At 48.1% G+C, this 16195-nt stretch overlaps 6 protein-coding genes across 6 annotated transcripts; 2 read left to right on the forward strand and 4 right to left on the reverse strand.

The window, feature by feature from the left end:
- Positions 1 to 1360: 1360 nt before the first annotated feature.
- Positions 1361 to 2038, reverse strand: P174DRAFT_439190 (thioredoxin family protein). Its single transcript, XM_024826734.1, has 2 exons — positions 1871 to 2038; positions 1361 to 1792 (listed from the first exon to the last, which is right to left on the reverse strand). Exons 1-2 carry the CDS (start codon positions 1897 to 1899, stop codon positions 1489 to 1491), a joined length of 333 nt encoding a protein of 110 aa, XP_024686007.1. The 5' UTR covers positions 1900 to 2038; the 3' UTR covers positions 1361 to 1488.
- A 713-nt stretch (positions 2039 to 2751) lies between these two features.
- On the reverse strand, positions 2752 to 5583 carry P174DRAFT_510435 (uncharacterized protein; the record flags this gene model as incomplete). The annotated part of the gene is made up of 2 exons (XM_024831676.1): positions 2752 to 4007; positions 4031 to 5583. 2 exons carry the CDS (start codon positions 5581 to 5583, stop codon positions 3209 to 3211), a joined length of 2352 nt encoding a protein of 783 aa, XP_024686008.1. The 3' UTR covers positions 2752 to 3208.
- Positions 5584 to 7322: 1739 nt separating this feature from the next.
- P174DRAFT_439193 (uncharacterized protein) lies at positions 7323 to 7812 on the reverse strand. The gene has a single exon (XM_024826735.1). The coding sequence runs from the start codon at positions 7665 to 7667 to the stop codon at positions 7389 to 7391; it is 279 nt and encodes a 92-aa protein (XP_024686009.1). The 5' UTR covers positions 7668 to 7812; the 3' UTR covers positions 7323 to 7388.
- A 3735-nt stretch (positions 7813 to 11547) lies between these two features.
- Positions 11548 to 12498, forward strand: P174DRAFT_109932 (uncharacterized protein). Its single transcript, XM_024821013.1, has 3 exons — positions 11548 to 11794; positions 11844 to 11983; positions 12133 to 12498. Exons 1-3 carry the CDS (start codon positions 11770 to 11772, stop codon positions 12457 to 12459), a joined length of 492 nt encoding a protein of 163 aa, XP_024686010.1. The 5' UTR covers positions 11548 to 11769; the 3' UTR covers positions 12460 to 12498.
- A 598-nt stretch (positions 12499 to 13096) lies between these two features.
- On the reverse strand, positions 13097 to 14234 carry P174DRAFT_458076 (translation initiation factor eIF2B subunit alpha; the record flags this gene model as incomplete). Its single annotated transcript, XM_024829618.1, has 2 exons — positions 13097 to 14132; positions 14188 to 14234. The coding sequence occupies 2 exons, from the start codon at positions 14232 to 14234 to the stop codon at positions 13097 to 13099; spliced, it is 1083 nt and encodes a 360-aa protein (XP_024686011.1).
- A 328-nt stretch (positions 14235 to 14562) lies between these two features.
- On the forward strand, positions 14563 to 16127 carry nuf2 (kinetochore-associated Ndc80 complex subunit NUF2; the record flags this gene model as incomplete). The annotated part of the gene is made up of 4 exons (XM_024821996.1): positions 14563 to 14664; positions 14718 to 14978; positions 15046 to 15960; positions 16014 to 16127. The coding sequence occupies 4 exons, from the start codon at positions 14563 to 14565 to the stop codon at positions 16125 to 16127; spliced, it is 1392 nt and encodes a 463-aa protein (XP_024686012.1).
- Between the last annotated feature and the right edge of the window lie 68 nt (positions 16128 to 16195).

Here is a 16195-nt window from a genome sequence, read left to right on the forward strand (position 1 = left end):
CCCAACGTTCACAGATTTCACCTTCGTCGGTTTTAAATGAGGGTATCATCCATCTTGGACGTGGCCATCGAAATGACATACTTGACCTGTTACACAGTATACACGAACCCAGCTGAAGCGTGGAGTCTCCTGGCAACTGAACAGCTCCATGCTCATGCATACTGATCTCTTGCTCCATCCACTATTGCAATCTTACTTCTACACCATCTCCAGCCTGAGGTATCACCGGACTTCGATTTCTCATGATTGCTGGTCGTGCAACCTTGGGTTAAGGTTTCCTGCCCCATTACATATTCGTTTTGTTGTATATGCGCCAACTGAGCGAAGTATACCATATCACAATATGAAGCTTAGCAAGATGTCATTGTGGAGTCTATAGGAGCCCGCTTATTGTCTGCATACGATGTCTGATGACCAGGCCTTGGCCGTGACACTGATATCAGAGCATAAACTATACTTCTTGCAAATGAGGAATACATTTAAGCTCTAGAACCCAAGGGCTTTGCAGAGCAACCAGGATTATTTGGAATGCATATCAGAAATGCGCTTTACAATAGCTTCAGTTGTGGAAATCTCCACGAGGCAGATTCTATAGGAAGAAATGAACACTCACGCTCCGAATAGGCACCGTTCACCCATAGACTATAAAGTCTCTGCGGATGCTCGTAGCATTGTGAGCAGGTACCTCTTGAGTCGTTATCTCGGAGATGATGCGCGCAAATTCAGAGTCTTCCAGTCGGCGTTGAGCAAAGAGAGACTGGCTCGGCTTACCTGAGATGATTCAAATCGGATAAAATAATGGCTGCAATCGGAGTGTCAAGTCAAGCTCCCTTGCAAGCAGTAGGGAAGACGGAGTTTCGTTACGCTATATGTGTACTCCAAGACAGACTGCATATCCCCATCAACACGGTGAGGCCGGATACGACAGTGACAGGACCCTCTGCATTGGAGCTTGGTAGCATGACTTGATTGTAGTCCTCAGTACTTAACGAACTGAGGCACTGCACAAACAGATAACCTTATTCCGGTGAAGAGTGACAGCCCTTCTGAGATAGATTCATTATCTATAGCTTCCAGCGCAGACTCTCATCTGCTCATACCTCTACAAACTATCATTGCTGTGTTTGCCGGTTAGGGCTTTACATAATTTTAGGTGATTGTTCTTATGAAGGCTAAGATACGCCTCATCAATTATATTAAAGGGTAATCAATTTTCCTTGAACCACAGCAGCTTTGAGATGGGCTCAGATTGATCACATGTAGATGACTCCGCCAAGCCAGATTCAACAAGCAAGGTTATCAGCTGAAAATATCAAGGAGCAAGCAGAAGAACCGGCCTACGATGATAGCTTAAGCGGTAGTTATGAATCATTCTGCTCGACTTTCGTCGTCTTCAGATGGCGAGTCCGTACAGACCAAGGAGAAATTCTATCAAATTTCCTTCATGATTAATGTATTAACAACCAAGACCTCGTCAAAAAATTGGGCCTAAGCAACGTGCGCTCTGATAGCAGCCTCAAGGGCCGGAGGGTTGGCACCAACAACTTCGTTAACCTTCTGGCCATCCTTGAAGAACATGAAAGTGGGCATAGCACGGACACCGAGCTCAGCAGCAACTTCAGAGAGCTCGTCAACGTCGATCTCGTAAAACTTGGCGTTCTTGAAATCGTCCTGGGTGCTGAAGCGCTGGAAGACGGGAGAAATAGCCTTGCAAGGACCACACCAGGTCGCGGAGCAGTCGACAATGACTGGGCCCGAGGCCTTTTGGACCTTCTCCTCGAAGACCTTGGCGCTGGAGTTGGTGTCAGTAGTCTGATATCAAGCAGAATTATCCAATACAGGTATAGTAGAACAGCGAGAGAGAACGTACTCAGTAATCTTCTCTACGTTGTGAGACATTGTGGATGTAGGTGAAAATTGGGAGATTGGAGTGGAAGAAAAAGCTCGTTGGCTGATCGAGGAGAAGCGGTTGCTGAGGGGAGTACGCGTGGAGGACGACTGATGCGAAAATGTCGAAGCGACGGCGACTTTGCTTGCTGATCTGAGTGATGATATGGCCCGGACGGAGGAGAGAGTAGTAGGAAGACGAAGAGAGGTCACGTTGAATGATTTAAACACTATGGATGGTCAGACTATGGTTAGCTCTGAGATGAGGGGCTCAAGGAGGGGGCACAAATAGGGATTTTGTAGTGGTGGGATGACGAGCAGCCTCCCAATGACGTGAGCGCCTCCCAGAGACTGAGGCTGAATAATCAATAGCCTCGGGTCACTAATGCGGCGAAATGTCTCGGGGGCTATGGAAGGAACGAGGTGGTGGTGGCTCAGAATCACCTACTTGTGAACGACCCAAATCTCTCAAGTTAAGGGGTATTTGAGAATAGATTTGTCAGAGTACGAGATCAATTGAAGATAGTGCACCTTTGCAGTATAGTCAACGATAATCTACTGGCGGCTGGTGACGCGATGCAACCTCAGGTACCTGTTGGATGTTAGGCGGATGAGGTTAGAAAACGCGTTCTGGGCTTCCAGGTCGTACCTAAACGAGGCTTAAAGCGGCGCCCCCAGATGACGTGATCCCGCTGCTTATGAATTGGAAACGGTCTGGATCGGACGGCAGCCTTAGGCATCAGGAATCCCGCTCGCCAATTAACAAACGCAGTACTACGCGAGCTATAGCAGACAGAAGATACCCTAGCCTCTGGCGTCTTGTACAATTGGGTGACGGCGGAAAATTAGGTATCAGACCGTACAGCGGTATGTGTCATGTGGGAATATCCTGGGTATAATTGACATCTGTATCTTCCGAGTCTATTTAGAATCACAAATCCCAAACTCACACGGACATTGTTAATTTGCAATCGAGGCGCATTCAACTAACTCGCACTCCTTGGGGGTATCAACAAACAAAGTATCTAACTCAAAACCTCCACTAAGCCTGTAAGGCTGCCATGGCCACGTCAAGTGTTGGCAAAAAAAGACTACTTGGGGACCGGGAAATATCTATACATAAGAAAAACAAAGGAAAGGTAAGGAGCGGCAAGAGTATGTACTCATGAACAACGTATTAAACACTCAATATAGCAGATAGATCAGATAGATCCAGAAAATAGGGTATACCGTGTAATTGCTTGACCTTTCTGCGGGCTCGTCGGTTGACGCTGCTTCGTCGTACCATTGTGAGCTCTCAAGGCCCGGGCCAGGACATGACTCAATATGCGTGTCCATGACCCTCACCGTGCATGTATTCATGTTCGGATGGATGTTCTTCAATAGGACTGACTTCCTCGTCGGCAGATATGGGGGACAGTGACTGGATCGACCTCAGCAGAAGGCCTTCGGTTGACTTGGGCCGAATTGTTGGATTCACGACAACGGGCCTCTTAGCAATCTCTGAATGCCAGGTTTCATCTTGCGATGACGCGCGGACGTTGGAATCCTTCTCCTGGTCGCCAAGGACGCTGTTGCTTGGTCCTTCAGTGTCATCGTAGTCGCTCTCGAATCGAACAAAGTGCTCTTTTTGAGGCATTGCGTCGCCCTTGACCGAGTCCTCGTGCCCTTCTTCGGTGTGGTTATGAGACAAACTGGTACTGCGCTGGATCAGATTGCTTTTCCTCTGGGAAATGCGGCGCAGAAATTGCCCTGACATCCAAGATCCTTCTGAATCAATTGACGCTAGTGATTGTGATAATGGCACATTGTCCACACCCTCCTCTAGACTTTCACCACCCCACGAGCGATGGGGGATCTTGCTCGCATCCTGGAAGTCAGATTCCGAGCCAGGAATTGGATAGTGAGATTCCACAGGCAGATTAAGCGTGTCATTTTCTTTTCCAAATCGATCGGAGGGCTCCTCCGGAATTTCAGGGGATTGAAGGCGCGAATCTGGGGGAGACAGAGGCTCATCGCCAAAGTGTTCAGTGAATTTGGACTGAGACCGTTTGATGACGCCAGGACGAAGGAATGGTTTTGGAGGAGCGTACGGCGGGGCCCGGATGACTGAGTTGACACTTTGAAAAAAGATTCATGAGACGTATTGGATAGTTCTGAAGACTGGTCATGGAAACGTTCGCGATATCTCCGCTTGAGACGAGAGCTGCCGCGTCGAAACAATGAAGCCAAAGCACCACCCCGTGTGCTGCTATGGTCGGACAGACGTCTTTCGGATTCAACCGTTCTTGAAACATCCGATGTGGATTCTCGAGCTATGCCATATACCTGGGAGGAAGTGGGACTGCTCAGTCCATGCCTGGATGGAGACGGCGACAGGGTGGTGTGTGACATTCCCATGTCGTGCGACGGGGTAAAACTCGGACGCTCAGCTAACTTGAACTTTGTAACAGAGCTGTCATCGAGGTTGCCAACGACGTGGACACTCTCAAAAGATGCATGACGACTTCGCTCCTTCGAAGCATCCCGCAACCAGGAGCCAGCGGTGTCGCCAGAAAGAAAAGTTTTTGTCTCATCATTCTTGGACATAGTCCCACTACCTGCGGGCGTAGATTCAGCATTCTTCTCGACGGTGGCCCGGCCTCGGTTGATAGCGGACGATCCTTGGTCGTCAGCGTGTTGGCATTGAGACTCATCTTCCTGCTCCTCTTCCCTCCGCTGGCGTTCTGCGCGACGTTGCAATTTGCGACGCAGCCTCTCCTGTTCTTCAATCCTTTGCTTCTCCTTTCGGCGACGATCTCTCTCAAGCAGCTCGCGCAATGCACTTGCATCAAGACTATCAGCCAATGCGTCCACGCGCTGCTTCGAGTACAATTCCTCTTCTGAAATGGACAAATTGAGGGCGTTCTCCTTGCGGCTTGGTACCTCGGCTGATTTCTGACTTTTGGCAGCCGAGCTGCGCGGCGCTTCCACATATCGAATGATGGGACGAGGGGTCCAGGCAGCCAGACTGTTGACCTTGAAAGTATACGATTCAGAGAAATCGGATACAGACGAGGCAGCGGAATCGCGCACAGGTAAACTAATATCAGAGAGATGGCGGTCGGACCGCCGGCTATGAGCTCTAGGAGCTCGTCGTGTCTCGACAGAGATTCTCTCACCTGGCAGTGTACCGGGCCGCCAAGGTATGTCAATGGGGGTTGAGGCCATTAGCCGGATCTCTTGCTCCCGTGCAATTTCGTATGCCTTCCGCTTGCTCAGTTTCTTCTTCAGGACCGCGGGGCCCTTATCGTTCTGCTTGGACCTCAATAGCGAGCCGTTCCGAGAGATCGAAGATTGCTGGTTGTGGTCTGCACCAGGATGAGAGATATACGACTCTGGAGCTCGGTCTATTTGGGAGTGTAACTTTGGCAGCATCTTGACGGGGTAGGCTTGCTCACGGTCTAACGATGATGGGTGTAACGGTTGGACTGCTGCTTGAATGGATTCATCTCGGAAGGAACTCGAGGTATCTTCGATAGGCTGTGAATGGCGGTTTTTTTGACGCTTGGACTGTTTACGGGACGGCTTTCTGCCCACTGAGGAGTCGACGAAGCTGGGGCCATTTTCGTAAGACGCTTTCAAATTTGCGGCATCCGGCGCACCTAGCTGGATCGTATGCCGCTTGTTTTTGCGACCAAAAGGCCATATCGCCATGGTGCCAGGTCAGCTAAGTCCTTTGTTCCCCCGTTGGCGTTTAAAGGTTGGCGGATTTTGTGTGGGATACAGGAATGTCGCAAATAAGTGAACTCATTTGGAATCATGGGACGGGGGAGACACGCGATCAACGGGCGAAGGAGATATCGTAGGGACGAGTATAGACAAACGACGTCAACTGGCAGATAAACAAGTCTGCATCGATGATCGACTGGTATTTAGCTTTTCGAGAGTGGCCGTTTGTCACGAGGTAAAAAATTGAGACATCCACGAAGGTCGGAAGGAAAAGGATGAGAAAAAAGAATAGTCCGGCGTAAGGAGTCAGATGCTGTCTCAAAGGAAGTAAATGGATTTCCAGTCCATCCGCAGAGGAGAGGAAACCTTCCTCAAGATGATGTACGAGGAACTTGGAGAGCTATATCAGCGCTGTCGTCACGTCTGTCAGGAGGCAAATTGAATGGTCAAGCAGGTGATCAGCCGAATGGAGGCGACGCCACATGGAGTTGCAAGGAAATAAAAAGTTCAAATCAAGGTAGAGTTGATAAAGTCAAATCAGATAAACAACAGGACGAGAAAAAGGGGAACAGAAATGTCTATCGATAATAGTTGTTATGTGTGATGGTTTGATAGAAGAAGAGAAGAAAAGGAAAGGAGATTCAAGGACTGTATTCCTGGGGAGTCCAGGCTGCGTAAACCACTATCTACTACTACTGCTAGGGTAGGAGTCTAGGTACACCTACAAAAACGTCTATCTAATGGTAGTTGGGGGGCCGAGACAAACAAACCGCCCTTTTTGTTCGTAGACCCGGAGGATCGACTTGGCTGGTTAGTGGTTACACCAACGGCAGAGGACCACTTGAACCAGAGAAGGACGTTATGGTACTGTAGTTAGGTATTATTATTGTTATTATCGGTATGTACAATTAATTTCCGTCGGCATCGGGTGGTTGACTGATCCATATTGGTTTTCGTTCTATCTTGTTGATGACTGAGATTATGCCTACTGAAATTTTGATGCATCTATCCGACCAGTCCCTTCTTTTTAGTTCGTTCAATCTATTTCCCTCCCTGGATTTCGGAGACTTTTCAGACGTCCAAGTCAATGAGTCAATTACCATAGCAAAAAAAGAGAGAAGACGATCATGAAAAATTTCTTCAATGTGGGGAAATCTACTGCCAGAACGGCCACATGGACATTGGCATCGACGCCCAAGACCCCATTCTGATTGTGACCTTGGGCTTGCTTGGACTAAAAGAGTAATGGTTGGTAAGGTACCTGCCTTAGGTACCTTTAGCACATCATCAAACTGAGGTAACTGAGGAATAGCCCATCTGATTTATTATTCTGTAATAGCGTGAGTGATGAATCTATCGACATTAATCAAGGTTCTATCCCGCAGAATAAAATTCTATCTACGCAACATCTGCAGAGTATCTGGTATTATTGTATCAATTCGCCTTAGTCGGAGAACCTCCTGAGCAGGCTGTTTTATTACTTTGTAATCTGTATGCGTTGTATCGACTCCACAATGAATGTTCATTTCTAAGGTAGGTTATTCTTAGAAACAACCTTCAGAGAATGGTACATGATGATTGTTACCTTATTGTTTACGGCCGTAAGAATCGAGGATAAGGTGTAAGACACTTGTAATTTCTCGAAATTTTGTTGTTAATATTATTAGAAGTCAAGGAGTAATATCCTCCATCAAGGTAAGCAACTTAACGCAAGAGACGCCCCGTGAAGCTTTATGACTCGGATGGCCTGGAAAACAGCAATATGACCTTTGAAAAATACGAAATAGCATCTAAATCGCTGATCTCGGCCTCGGTGTGGATCGACTCGTGTTAGAATCCTGGCGTTGATGAAGAGTGATGTCATGGTCAACTACTCTCTCTCTGGCTAAACCTAGAGAGGTGTTACTGCGCTCTATCATCTCTGTCATCGCAAGGATAAGACAAAACACTAAGACAGTAGAGAGGTACTCGACATGGGCATGATTGACGTAAATGGGACGAATGACGATCGACAAAATTGCTGTGGCCTGCGAAGACATGAAGGGAATGGCACTTGTACAAAGGCCCATGGCAAGGAGTGATTTCTTGACATATCTACTATGACAAGGAAGTGGCTGACTGCAGCAAGCCTTCTGGGAAAGGCTGCTTTTTCTTAGTAGGTTGAGCCGGATTTTATGTTGCTCTTCGCAACTAATGAAGGACTAGCGACGCCGGCTTCAAGTACATACTCTAAGTACATAGGCATTCGTCGGTGAGATACATCAGTTACATTCAGTTATGGATCATACAGCAAACGGTGTGAAATACAAAGGTAGAAGTGTAACCTAAGAGGTGATTTCATAGTCTAACTGATGCTCTTCGGATTCTAAATTATTGGATGGATGGAAGCCACCAGTCAGTCAAGTCATAACAGCCTAGTCCAATAATGGCCGGAAGTTATTTGCGTAACTTTCTTCTCCATAGATCACCTGCAAGGAGGCCATTGGATTGTTGATGTCTCAAGGCTGTTTGGCCGGAGTAAACATACATTATTGTTTAGATATGACAATGGCAGCGAATTACAATAGGTGCTGAGTCAGGCTAGTGGGGAATTTTCAGCCACGAAATTGACAGTTGACTTTGTGGCTTTAAGATAGTCCAGTCTACGGAGTATGGAGCAGAAATTGAGTTGAGCAGTCTCGGAAATTCAAAGTCGCAATGAAGCAACTAATCTTAAATCAATAACAGGGCTTGCTGAGAAGTAAGGTACATTGCCATGGTCAGTACAGGCTACAGAGAATCTACTAAGGCATGACTATGTCATTATTGTTTACCTCAACCTCGCTTCACGTTTCCAAATTGCTCTGGTGTACCTCCGTCTTGGAGACAGAAGCTCCACTTTATGACGGATTCGAAATTCAATATACCGTAATACGGATTTCCTCAATTGGACTTACTCAAGGCGGGCCCTTGCAGCTCTGGGTCAGCGTCATTACAGGCACATACAGAAAATACCTTCGTGTTCCAGAGGCTCGAAACTCCATGCACCAAAGTCACACACAATCCGCCATAATTAAGATCGAGTGTCTCTAACCGATCATATTAATGTGTAGCATTAATACTCTTGGCTGAGTGCCTCGGAAAGGTACCACGATCCATTTGAACACAGCCTTCAACTGTCTTCACTCACCGATTGCAATGTCTCAAAGCTGCCCAGAGCCCATGTGTATCGCCGGGTCTAGACACCTTCTAGCACCCGTTTCTTAAACAAATGAAATGAGTGGGGATGTACTCCATAGATAGGTGTCCACTCCTTGGACATCACGAGGGATCATACGGAGTACAGCGACAGTAATCTCAATTACTGTCTCTTGCGCAAAATTTTCCGAGTCTTATCCTCAGATACGCTCCACCTACCAACAGAACTTACAATCAGATATCCAGCCATGATCTTACCGTAGAATCCTCATCGTCGGAAGTGCCAACTGTTCAAAGGGATGGAAGTCTCAGAAAAGCTTGGTTATTAACGCACGTTCTCCAATCGTCCTCCGACTCCAGATTCTAGGGTAACAGAAGTCTACCTTACCTATCATTCGTCCTCGCCAAGTCAAAAATCCATGATTGCTACTACCAGATCTTAGATGGGAATCCCTTTCCTCCTCAGTTCATTCCGCGAGTTTGTGAATCTATACGGTACACCCCAGCGGTCCAGTATGGCTGCCATCTGTGAGGACCGTTACGGTTCCTTACTCCGTGCCGAGTCCATCCACCATGCAGAGATATATCAAAGTTATGTTATTAACTACGCGGACCAGTTTCCTACCTAATGTATCCCAAGAACTGTTTCTCAACTAGTGCCTATCAAGGACGGTACACGTCCCGTCTATAAGTGGACAGCCAGTAAATGAGAAAAGTCCTATAGCGCAAAACGCCGGCCACCTGCATTCGTCGAGGAAGTTGAATCAAAGTGAAGGAAAGGGACCACGTTATGGTATAGGATCCTACCAAGGTAAGTGTTCCAATGGTGTGCGGGCGCTCCTGCAACTTTCCAGTCACGCCGCACCGGGGAACGCAAGAGAGAGATGCTGGACAGTGGGGAAACCGACAACAGGTGGCAGGAAAGCATTGTCAGAGTCTATATACATACGCCAGTAGGTTCCTGACATCATCTGAAATACCATCGATGATTGAGCCAGAAATCAAAGTATCTGAATAAAGATCTGACTTCAGCGACAAGACCCGCTTGACGCATGTACCTAATTATTTGAAGTAAATGAGCCTCCCAGGCAGGAAAACCTTACAACCATGACTCTAGCAGCAAAATATAAGGTACACATACATCGCTGGCAGCAGGAAACAACATTGACTGATAACGGCTGCGCTGAGCATATTAAACTGATTTATGAATCCAGCAACAACCCCACACGTGGCACCTCAAATGCCGTTCAGAAGATTTCAATGACCAAGAGCCACTTGGGTTTCGATTGACAGGGATATACAACCAAGGTGACAACACTAGATGGACAGCTATGATCTCGTAGTATCGATGCATGCGCTACTGGGTGGCCCGCTTCCTAAGTCGATTTGGTTCACGTTCCAAAACACGATACCGACGGCTCACGTGGCGACTGATAAGTTTTCGAATCGACCAGGGTTCCTCGGGTACTTTCGACCGCCAGTTGGATTAAACTTGGAAGAGGACTCTCGTTTTCGTTCTGTTTCTGAGTAGTCCATTTGTTGTGGGAGTCGGAAGGGAGTTGTCAACGACTCGGCGCTCATGGTTTGTCAGGAAAGCTCGGCTGCACTTAGTGGACGTGCGGTCAAGGGTAGGTGACAAGGTGCTGCTCCGTAGGATGTACACCGAGCGAACGGTCGGACTTCAGTATCCTTGAAACCGTTGGCTTGAGATCTTGCAGACTGACGGAGCTTGTCTGTAGCTGCGTGAGCTCTGTTGAGATTATTTTTGTTCTCTTGAGATAACAGAACGAGGCGTCACTGGACAATACCTTATAATGCGGACAGTTAAGACAAGCGTCTGCAAAGGACGCGTCCGCGGATGATATTCAGAAAGCTAAGCACCAGTAGGATCCTCAAATTAAGTGATTTCATTCAAACTCTCGTTACAGATGTTTACCACACCGAGGCCCTGCCCTAGTGAGTCGATGAGGATGATTCTATCACTAAGAGCTCGAGGCTCCAAGTGTAAGCTAAAATCTGCTGAGAATAGGATCCTCGAATCCAACTTCAAATTCTGAACGTTTCGATCATAGCTTCCGACGACGAAGCAACCCCATCATGTCGAGTCGGGACATCGGAGTCTTGTGAGTCGCGACTCGCGAGTGTGTGGAGGGTGATGGAGGGACAAGATCCATACCACAACCAATAAGAGACTGAAAATGCTTCACCCTAGCACGACAAAGGCCTCTGATGGGCACATGCTCGCTCCACTAAGCGGGGCAATAGACCCTCTGTCACAGTTTCTACTTTCTAGAAGGATAGATCATCGCTGGCTCTGACAATCAAGTGACACTCATCGAGGCTTGGGTGTCAGGAGACGCTCAGGATTGAGTAAAATGTTGAGATTGGCTCAAGGTCTTCAGAACTCTGCGCTCTGAACAGCGCAAAGCCTTAAGCTTCGACAATCTGCCAGGATGGTTACTCACGGCAATACTTAGGGTAGGTGGACGATACAAATGCCAGATTGGGTGGCAAAAGCCCCACCAATCAATGCGATTGACTATCTGCATGAGCCCGATCTGATATGGGTTGAGTAGGCAAAATCAATCAGTAGTGTGACCTAGTTCAAAAGCCAGTCAATGACACACGATGGACGAGTCAAGGGGAAGTATTCATCCATGATGGCGTTTGCTTCCAATCAACTTACTCCTACTTCACCGCATCACTCTTGTAGACGTCTACTTACACCGCTCAATGGGATCAAGCATAGCTTCGACTTCGAGACAGATAGGACACATCAAAGGAAGGCTTGACTGTAAGAATTCACTCGCTCAGGCTGAGATGTCTACCACACATATGCGCCACTATGCGGCAGATCATTGATCCAAATACCTCTTACTTTCTCGACTGTATCATCTGCCTTGCGCCTGAATAACCCTAGTCAACTTTATCTTTCCTATTCGCCAAAGTCGACTCTGTAAGTACCGTCCACAGTTGGTACCGTAGCGGGAGTGGATGTATACTCTCCTCTACCTAGAAGGTAAGCCACAAGAGCTATCCAGGCGTCATTGCTCTCACGAGTCTCAAAGACCCGATAACCCCACCTGGTTATTCAACTCCGAAATCCTGCAGGGGTCTCCTTTTCGTTCCGAGGGAAAACATTCGCAGCTTGTACTACCTACTGGTCCCTTGGGTCTCGATTCCTAGTGAGATCGAGTCGGGAAAAGTTGTACGTGACTCGCATATAAGTGAAGACAACCCCCGTTCCACCCATGTCTGATCCGACTCCTAACATCGATGTACAAGCCTTATCATTGATTTCCAGTCTGACCCTGCATAACCTATATTGATCCATGGCTTTCCTGTGGCTATTCGTAGCGTTCGGCTACCTCCTTCTCTATGCCTTTGCCTCGCTACAAGCGCTTCAAGTACGGACAACACAGCTCAACCGCATTGTGGGTTGATTCGGGCCGAGCCGCACGAGTTATATTGAATAAGAGTACACGTCGGCCATTCTGGCACCGCTCGTTCAACCCAGGTTATCAATACAGCCTCTTTAGTCGTCTTCGCCATCCAACCGAGCAAATGCGAGGCGACATACCCTTGGCACCATGCCACTGCCGGTCATTCAAAGTGAGATGGAAGAAAAATCCTAAGGGCGTCGGGGAGTATCTACCTCTACAGCACTCCGATGAGAACCTGTGATAGAGGATGTTGTGACTCCGAACTCGATCGACACTCGTTGATGAGATTATGTATATACGACTTGATGATTATATGAGCTTACGAAAGAATTTGATGGCCCTGATGATGGTTGTGCCGTAGGGCTGCCATCTTTGGTTTTAGGACAAATGGAGATCTCTGAGCCTGTTTCGATGGATTATGACTATGGCTGGTATGAGGTCTCATGTTTCGGAACCTAAGAGAACTTTGCAAAAATTCCATCCATGGCTTTTTGTTATAATCGCTCTTCATAGTCCGGTCTCTCAATCATAGCCAGCTGCGTTGTATAGGCGTAGAAGGTCCTGAGCCCTACGGTATGGTGCACAGATTACTAGGGATTACGCCTTGCGCCGTAGTCGGTCGACCTTCACGGATTGATCCATGCAGGCAACATAGGGGTCACATACTCCGATGATTGCATACAGGCCAGATTACCGCGGATCAACGTCCAGGGGACATGCCAATAACAGCGCAGAATAATTTTGTGGTCTTTCTAGCGGATCAGTTGAGTTCTATTGAGAAGATTTGTACGCTGCAAATACTTTTCGTCCCAGCCGCATAAACGCCTCGCGCCTCTAACGATCATCATTTCCAAGATGGGTAATAGAACGAAACAAAATCAAAACCATATCTTGATCAGTTCTTCGCTGACCGCGCTCGGCGTTAACACGCCGCTATCCGTGATCAAGGCGGAAATCAGATGCGGCGGTGTGAAGTCGACCACATCAGAACGGCCTCCGCCTTTCGAGCCCGGACTCGCCTCCAGAGACTCAACTTCTGTTGTCTTCTGTGATTCGGCCGACTGTTGCTTGGATTCATCTGCGATATCTTCTTCCGTCTTGAAGTTGATAACATGTTGCTCGATAGGAAGGTCATACTGCCCAAGAGGGTAAGACCGGACAAACTTGTGGCTCTCAGCAACCACATAGAAGGGCTTTCCCATTGCCTTTGCAAGAAGACCAATCTGATATGTTCCCATCCGCGAGACAATTCCCCCGTTCTCGACCACACCTTCGGCACCTACAATCACCATGTCGGCTTTGCCAAGAGAGTATGCCACTGCCGACTCAGAAATTGTGGCCACAGGTACACCCTTCGCCCTGAGCGTGCGTACTGTCTCCATACCCTCTGGCTCGGCACGAGTGTTCTCGACATCGCCATTGGCCGACGAAAGGACGTAGATGACTCGGAAACGGACAGCAGAGGGCCCGCCCTTCTCGTCGGCTGCCTTCTGCAACAAAGAAGCGACGACTCTCGATCCGCCGTTTGTAAGAACCGTACATCCGTCCCGAATAAAACCTCTACCGAACGCAGCAATCTTGTCTCGACTTTCCTTTGCTCGCCGAATGAATAACCGACCGTTGGACAATAGATGCGCCCTGATCGCATTGAAGTCTCCCGCCGGTCCCAGCTGTCCAGGCCTTTGTAGAGTCGTAATCAGATATCTCTGAAACAGATCGGTTCCGGCCGAAAGACCGATAGGGTTAGGGATCGACTTCTTCAAGTGTGCAGTGGATTTCTCCAGCAGATCGAGAGTCTCTGATATCGTGGACGAGGGTGAGTGAGTGAGCAGTAGAACCAAAGCCTCAATAGCGGCGATGGGCATGGTCAGGTCTGGATCGGAGCGTAATAATTCATTGTATGTCGCGACAATGCTGCCGGCCAGGTCAATTATTGGAATATATCTCGACTCTTGTGAAAAATGCTTACTCGAACGGTTTCGACGGGTCTGACATGGTTGATGTGCTGGTCGCCATAGCGCCCTCCTTTACTGGCAGCCGATTTATAGTTATCCGGCACAAAACAGAGCTGTCTTCGACTTGCGCGCGTCTTAGACGAAATCTACAGTCCGCTGAGCTGGAAAGAGTCATCGAAAGAGACGCGGGAGTGGGTGTTTGCAGTGTTTGCATAATATGCCCCTCACAACCGGCCCTAGTCCGCTTCTGGTTGCCATGTGAGTGCGTTGCAGTAAACAGTCATCACAACATTAAGGCCCGACAGGCAAGCAACTCGCAGCATCGTCTCTTTCGTCCATTTCAATTTGCTTGCTCGAGTGTCTAAATTTTTAACGGCATTTATGACAGAATGGCATATAATCATCGAATGAGCCAACAGTTTCATGGCACCCAGCAACATCACAACCGGGGTCGCAAGAAAGAAGATGAAAATGATGCGTTGATGCGCCTGGTTAGGATAGACCAGTCTTACGTCGGTCATACAAGATGCTGACTGTGCTATAGCCTGATAAGGAAATCGCAGGTTGCATCAACGATATCGGGATCCCTTTCACCGCTGCCGACTTGATCAAGCCGAATCCTCAGCAGATCCAGATGGTGTTCGAATGGTTCGCAGAACTTCTCATGAATACGACCAAGGAGACGGTAGAGCCGGCAATGCGCGCCGCAGCAGAAGATATATGTGGTGACTATCCCGACATTGTCCCATTAGAGACGCGCAATCTCATGGGTTTCTTCATCAGTCTACGCAGGCTGATGCTGGAGGTATGTCGAATGCGTGTATGGCCGCAAAAGACAGGGAGACTAACCTATTTTCTTATCCTTCAAATAGTGTGGTGTCAACGACTTCGCTTTCACTGATCTGACCAAACCTACGCATGATCGACTGATCAAAATATTCTCCTATCTCATTAACTTCGTCAGATTCCGGGAGTCGCAGACCCAAGTCATTGATGAGCATTTCAATAAGACAGAGAAGACAAAGGCGCGCATCGATACGCTGTTTACGGAGAATCAAGAGATGGAGCAACGCCTTGAAGAAATGCGCCGGAGTCTGAAAGCCAACGAAGCACAGGTTAAGGAAAAGGCCAGAAGAAACGACGAGCTAAAAGCGCGACTTTTGGAATTGCGACGAAATCAGGAAAGGGTTGCCGAGACCCTTGAGCGTGTCAAGGCAGATAAAGCTCGACGACAGGCACAATTGGAAGAGAAGACAGAGAGAAGCGTGCGCACCAGACAGGAAGTCGAAAAGCTCCGACCCTATGCGATGCAGAGTCCAGTGTCGCTACAGTCTGCCTTGACCGAGCTGTCTGAGAACCTGCTTCGAGAGAAGGCTCAAATCGATGCCATGGAGAAAAGAGCAAGAGCACTGCAGACCTCTTCTGACACATTTACCGTCGTTGGAAATGACGTTCAGGCTTGCATCAAGCTACTTGAAGATATATCTGTTGAACTACAAAAGGAGGAAGAGGAAGAATCGCGAGCGTCGAGGAACAAAGAAGCGATTTCTGAGAGGGGGAACAACGTCAGAGAAGTGGAGCAGACCGAGAAACTGCTGCAGCGGCAGCTCGCGCGGTGGAACGAGAGGATTGAAGCCCTGCGAAAGAATGCCCAAGAAAAGGCAGAGATAGCTCAAGCCCGGATGGATGAGCTTCGCGATGTCCAGAAGAAGCTTCGTGAAGAGCGAGCAGAGAAGCAGCGTGACATGGAGAGACGACGAATTAGGATTGAGCAAACCGAGAAGAAGGTAAGTCTCTGTGCCTGACAGCATGCGGCTTTCTTATGCTAATGGTCGTCTAGATGGCCGACCTCAAGGAAAATATTGAAAACGAGATCCAAAGTGCCCATGAGGAATACTTGAAGCTGGAATCGCATATCAAGCTGTACATTACCGAAATGGAGAAGTGTCTTTGAATCGCAAGGTCGGGGGTTTATGGTACAGGAGTTAAGGCTTGGTTCTAGGATACCCGGTGGGTTGAGGC

Source organism: Aspergillus novofumigatus (assembly GCF_002847465.1).
Source record: "Aspergillus novofumigatus IBT 16806 chromosome Unknown P174scaffold_2, whole genome shotgun sequence".
NCBI lineage: Eukaryota > Fungi > Ascomycota > Eurotiomycetes > Eurotiales > Aspergillaceae > Aspergillus > Aspergillus novofumigatus.